Genomic DNA, 6,234 nt, shown 5'->3' on the forward strand with positions numbered 1-6,234 from the left:
AGTGATTTTCACGCGCCCTAGTGTATTTCACACTAACTCTGTGGAGTATGGGGGATCTTTTGGCTGGAAAATTTTTTTTTGACTTGTTCTAGTCCTCTCTTTCACCTCAATCACCAACGTGGAGACACCGCCCAAAAGCAACACTTCGATTGGAGGAACGGTACCAGTCATGCAGAAAGCACATGATCTTCCATATTCCAGATTCAGACAGTGACGTATTGTAGTTTCCATGCCCGTCGCACGAATATTTCTATTTTCAGGTGCTAAGTAATGGCGAGCTGGTAAAAGAAAAGCGTGCCTCAAGAAGAAATCATTTCTCGTGTGAGTCCAACAATGAGTTGTGCAAAAGCGTTCCTGTTTTTCTTTAACTTCATATATTTGGTGAGTAGTGTGTTCTATTCAAGTAGACTGGTCTTTGAGCACTACGTGCAGTAGCCTCGGCCGATATCTTTAGCTGAATTTTACACGGTCCATTGCACGGTTTCAGCTGGTTTTAGTTTTGGGCTTACTGTACTTTGCGAAACGAAACCAAAACGAAACGAATCCAGAACGAAACGAAACCTTAACGAAACGAAAACAAAGTGAAGCAAACCGAACCTACTGTAGTTTTGGCAAACCAAAAACGTAACGGTTGTCCGAACTTTAAATAAGACCGGGAAGACTATTCCGGCCTCTGGAATACTCCCCAAGCAACAACTCCGGCCACCGCGGTTCGCGGTCCGCAGTTCACTGAAGCGAAACAGGCAGACAATACATACGCACTATACATGTAATATACGTCGATCTTAAATCTTTTTAAAATCCCAACTATGCCAGTTAAAGCAGCTGGTGATTTCAACATTTCTTCTAAATTGACTGTCAACGAAAAAACCCTAGCCGTCGTAGCCGTCTTGCTTCGCTAAACATTGACGAAACAATGCTGTTCACTATTTTTCTCAAATATTGCTCATGGAAGTCGTGCCCTAAATATTTAGTTCTTTTTTTTCTATTAAATCAAAAAATAATCACATACAATAAACTGAACATTGGCATTTAAAGTGTTCCAAATTTGGCTCCTTTATAATAGGCCAATTTACAGTTATGGATGGAAGCAAGGCTGACGGTGACCTTGTTTTGATACAAACCTTCCTGCTTTATTATGTAAATCAAGTTATTCTTATGCTAACTAGTATTTTTCAAGGGCAATTTCAATAACAACGCAAAGGGGGTTTGTATCAAAACAAGGTCACCGTCAGCCTCACATTCACTCGAAGGCTAGGGCACTAAGTCCACAACTGTAAAATGGTCCATTTTCAATGTCAATGTCCTACTACAATCTGATCAGTTTTGCTAGATCAGACTCCACTTTAGCTTCATCCTCCAGGTTTACCTCTATGGTTATCCCTAGGTGGTAACCTGCAGGGGTGGGGGGTCAAGGGAGGCGATTATTTTAAACATTTCCATCAAAAGGAGGTGGTTACTCGAGGGAGGCTGTTAATCAAGGGACGGCTATTATTCGAGGAGATAGGGTAATCGAAAAATCAATACTTGACTGAATTGTGCTCATTCTGGTATGGTGTGAAAGATCTCTTCACTGTGCACAAGTTTGCCAAGGAAGTTGTCCTTGGCCATTAAAACTGATGCTGGCACAAGCAGTGTGTAGAAGGGATGTGGATCTGCTGTGGTGGTTACTGGCGGCTCAGGGGCAAATGAGTTAAATTGCAGAACACAATGTACCAAACACAGAGTTTCGCATTGTCACTGATCTGCATATTAAGACTAGGCCCAAGTTCTTTGTAAAAGAAAGAAAGTGCAAAAAAGTGAGATTGAGTGCTATTTTTTATAATGGGTTTTGTCTTTCCCTGATTAACCTTAACAGGCTTGTTTCAGGTTTCAAACTTGGCATACGATCAATCTTGTAGTCTTCTTGTTAGTAAACTTGGGGACAAACCCAAACTGTGATTCAATGAAATATGGCTTACTGATGAAACCTGTGTGTGTTTTCAGGGAGTTTCTGCAGCTATTATATTTGTAGCGGCATGGGTGATTAAGAAGTATGGTGATATCACCAAGATCACCACAGACACTTACACACTTGTGCCCTGTGGTATCCTAGTTGGCGTTGGAGTCTTGATCTTCATTACTGCACTATGTGGATGCTGTGGAACTTGCCGTGACAATAAATGCTGCCTCTCAACTGTAAGTCAGACTCTCTTCTGGCTGATTAATATTTATAGTAAACACCTTACAATGCTCCAATGCTGTGCTGTAACAAAAGTTGAAGGGAACCGAGTATGCTGAACATGTGAAATCCAAGGTGTCCAGCAAATTAAAATTAACGACAAAACTAGGGTTCCTCAGTCACCCGAGAGCAAAAGTGAGGTGCCTTTTTTTAAGGAGAACAGCCCTAGGAGGTTCCAATGGAAAAGTCCTGATAAGAACATGGTAGATGTTTGATCTTTAGTTAGGGTGTCTTTTTTCAGACATATTTCCAGTTCTAATGCAATTTTGATTAACATTTTTTTCTTATCAGTTCTTTGCACTGCTCCTCATTGTGTTTGCCTTAGAGGTTACAGCTGGAGTAATGGGCTATGTTTACAAGGACAAGGTACAATATCAATCATTTAATATGCAGTTGAACCTCCATTTGCGACCACCTCCTGTTTATGACCACCCATGCAAAACATCAAATTTTTCCCAGCCACAACCCTAGCATAATAAATATTGCAAGGGGCGCTAATATTATTATTATTATTAGAACCTTGTCATATTCTTCGCGCACGTTACACGCGGACCCAAGTGAACTGTCACGTTTTTTGCGACTCGTTATGTAATGTTTTGTTTGTACAGTGAACCTTTGATCTAATCGATTGACATTTGAAACTAATTAATGTATATTCGATTCAAGCAACGTTCTTCAACATCGACATCGGGGCTAGGTTATACTGTAAATAGGCACAAAGAAAATTAAAGCAATTTCAATTACAGTATACGATTCGAAGTTATTTTACATGGCGCCCAACGTGGGGCAGTGAAGTCCACTAAACGATTGAAAGCGATCCGAAAGCGACAAAAAGGTAAAGGTTGAATCATGGCAGAAGATTTGGAACGATTAAAAAGCGATCAGAGGAGGACATCGAGGAGTAGCAACAAAGCTGATAAGACAAGGCGAGGAAATATTGGAAAGCACATTCCTTTTAACCGAAGATTACGAGCGTCTCTTTATCAACAACTGGACACGAAATTGCAAACACTAAACGATTACGACCAGCAAATCCTAACTGTGTGTGATGTGACAGATATCGAGGGCGAGATCGAGGATTCTCAGCGAGCTATAGAAAAGGTTATGGCATGCAAACGAAAAATCGATTTGAAGTTGAAACAAAAATCAAGTGGTTCAGGAGACAATCACAGCGAAGGTCATTCGAGTACAAGTCAAGTTCCGGCGAGAACAAGTCAAGCGAAAGCTAAGCTACCGAAATTAACTTTGCCCAAATTTCGAGGAGAATACACAAAATGGAACACTTTCTGGGACAGTTTTCAATCCGCCGTTCATGACAACCCCGAAGTTTCTAAAGTGGATAAATTCAACTATCTCAACTCAGTGTTAGAGGGACCGGCGGCAAGAGCCACATCCTCGGAGACCCAGGGGCAGTCAGTCGGGCCGGGAGAAAAGGCGCGACGAAAGTTTTCAAGCACAGGCGGAAGAGCCCCTGGGTACTAACTCTGACCGGACCATTTCCAAATGGTCAAGTGAATGCTGGCTCCTGATTGGGCACAAAAAATGCTTTGTATTATTGTGCCCAATCGGCGAACATGTTTCTCGTGAGTTCTTTTCGTGAGTTCGTACACGATGGGTATTATGTCGCCACAGTTGCCCGGTTCGTTCACCAAGCTTGTGCGTACAAGGGAAACTTCCATTTTCTACTTTCCTAACCAGAAACGAAGGACCTACCGATGAGTCGAAAAACGTTTCGGATGCTATCAGCAGGAACAATTCATTTTGCACTGAGAAAATTCTGTTTCTGACGGATCACAATGTATCGTAAATAATCAGATAATAGGAAGTCTAAGATGCGGCGGCGACGAGATAATAAAAAAGCAATAGCTTGACAAGGCAAACAACAACTTTGCACGTGCATCACGCATTTTGCAGATTTCTTTACCGTCACTGCACGACTACCACGTGAAGATGCCTAATTTCAGGTTTTGTGAAGGAGGTAAACAAACAATGACAAAATTTTCTTTCTCTTTATGAACTTGGATATGGTTGATAGAAAATCAGCTCCAGAAGAGTTCGCTTACATTTGACAAAGTAAGCGAGTTGGGAGAATCACGATAGAGACTTGAAAAATGTGAATTCACTTTTCATGCGACGTTTTCGTGGCTGTCAGCTGTCGTGGAATCTTAAACTCCTTAAGATTTACGAAGGCATGATCGATGCAAGTATGAATACCTGTTGTAAGCTCAAGCTTGTATGTTTGGAAAAGCGTCTTTAGTTTTCGGGTAGACAGTGGTAGTCTTCACACTAGAGCCTAAATAAGCTAAGCTATTTCAAGACAAGTAAGTTTTAATTACTTCAAGTAAAATAAAGCTTCACACACAACCGATTCTTTTTTACTTCAGGTTATTTTCCCACGCAACAAAATTAAGATTGATTGACATGTCTCGCCTTTCTCAAAGCTCAAGAAACCGCAAGTCAGCTAAGTAGGTCATAAGGATGGTTTTCAAGTCGCTTGAAACTTTCTTGAACCGTTTCAACTTTCCCACTTTAATGAGATGTAAAGCAAAGTTACTTGAGATTTTACTTAGGCCTTCACACACGAATTTTTGGCTAAGTAAAACTTAGCGGCTCTTAAGTCTTACTTAACAGCCTAGTGTAAAGACAACCAACCAGTATTTTGAAATAAAGTGTTTATATCAAACTGAAAGTTTCCTGACTGCGTGCATTTGTTTGGTGCATGAGCCAGACAAGCCGTGATCGAGTCAATAGCTGTCGCGTCGTGTACGAACTCACGAAAAAAACTCAGGAGATGCTGTTCCCCGATTGGGCACAATAATACAAAGCATTTTTTGTGCCCAATCAGGAGCCAGCATTCACTTGACCGTTTGGAAATGGTCCGGTGAGAGTCGGTACCCAGGGGCTCTTCCGCCTATGCTTGAAAACTGACTGACTGCCCCTGGGTCTCCGAGGATGCAAGAGCCATTGCTGGATTAACATTGACAGCTTCGAATTACGAGAACGCCGTGGGAATTCTTCAGGATCGCTTTGGCAAAACGCAACAGATTATCACCGCGCATATGGACGAATTGATTAAAATAGCACCATGCCACAACGACCGTCCAACATCGCTAAGATATGTTTTCGACCAGATAAGTGTTCACACACGAGGACTAGCTTCGTTAGGTGTATCTCCTGAGCAATATGGAAGCTTGTTGATCCCGATAATTATGTCTAAACTGCCTAATGAAATTCGACTACAAGTGGCTCGAAACTCAACGGATGAAGTATGGAAAATCGAAGAATTGTTACTAACGATTAAGAAAGAAGTTGAAGCCCGAGAAACCAGCGAACAAGTAAAAACAAGTGAAAACGACCGCAAGCCTTCTACTGGAAAACCGCCAATTCCCACCGCAAGCGCGTTGTTTGCCAAGCAAAACGGCGGGAAAAATATTCCCCGATGTGTTTATTGCAAGGAATTGCATGATTCTGCCTCCTGTGAAAGGGTTCAAAATCTTGTTCAACGCAAGGAAATTTTGATGAAAGAACGAAGATGTTTGAAGTGTTTGGCTCCAGGTCATATTGCTAGTTCGTGCCAAAATGAGAAGGTTTGCCGCCATTGTAAACAACGCGGTCATCATCAGTCAATTTGCCCGACGCTTTCACCTTGTGACAGCAGCGAAAGGAAGAGAAACCAACCTGAAGGGGATATTACCAACACGACTACAACGAACACTGTTAGAAACAAAGGAACAGTTCTTCTCCAGACAGCGAAGGGTATTGCTTTTAATGAGGACAACTCGAAATCGTCCCACGTGCGTATATTGTTTGACAATGGAAGCCAGCGAAGTTACATAACAAGCAATTTGAAGTCAAAGTTGAATTTGAAGCCTATGAAAACTGAGACACTACACTTGAACACCTTTGGAGTGAATTCATTTCAAAGGCAAAGCTGCGAACTCGTTAGACTGAGACTTAAAAATCATGTTGGCGAAGAAACCGAAATTACCGCCTTGAGTTATCCCACTATTTGC

The 6,234-nt window shown here is 41.7% G+C and overlaps 1 protein-coding gene across 2 annotated transcripts in view; it reads left to right on the forward strand.

The window, feature by feature from the left end:
* The first annotated feature begins 237 nt into the window (after positions 1-237).
* LOC140936481 (tetraspanin-3-like) overlaps positions 238-6,234 on the forward strand; it is a 15,773-nt gene continuing 9,776 nt past the window's right edge. The window contains exons 1-3 of one of the 2 annotated variants that reach the window (XM_073385960.1): positions 238-381; positions 1,987-2,178; positions 2,513-2,587. In XM_073385960.1, coding sequence (XP_073242061.1) covers positions 334-381; positions 1,987-2,178; positions 2,513-2,587 — 315 coding nt within the window. In that variant the 5' untranslated portion in view covers positions 238-333. The remainder of the gene's footprint in view (positions 382-1,986; positions 2,179-2,512; positions 2,588-6,234) is intronic. The other variant, XM_073385961.1, reaches the window with a different exon arrangement.

Source organism: Porites lutea, chromosome 5, assembly GCF_958299795.1.
Source record: "Porites lutea chromosome 5, jaPorLute2.1, whole genome shotgun sequence".
Lineage (NCBI taxonomy): Eukaryota > Metazoa > Cnidaria > Anthozoa > Scleractinia > Poritidae > Porites > Porites lutea.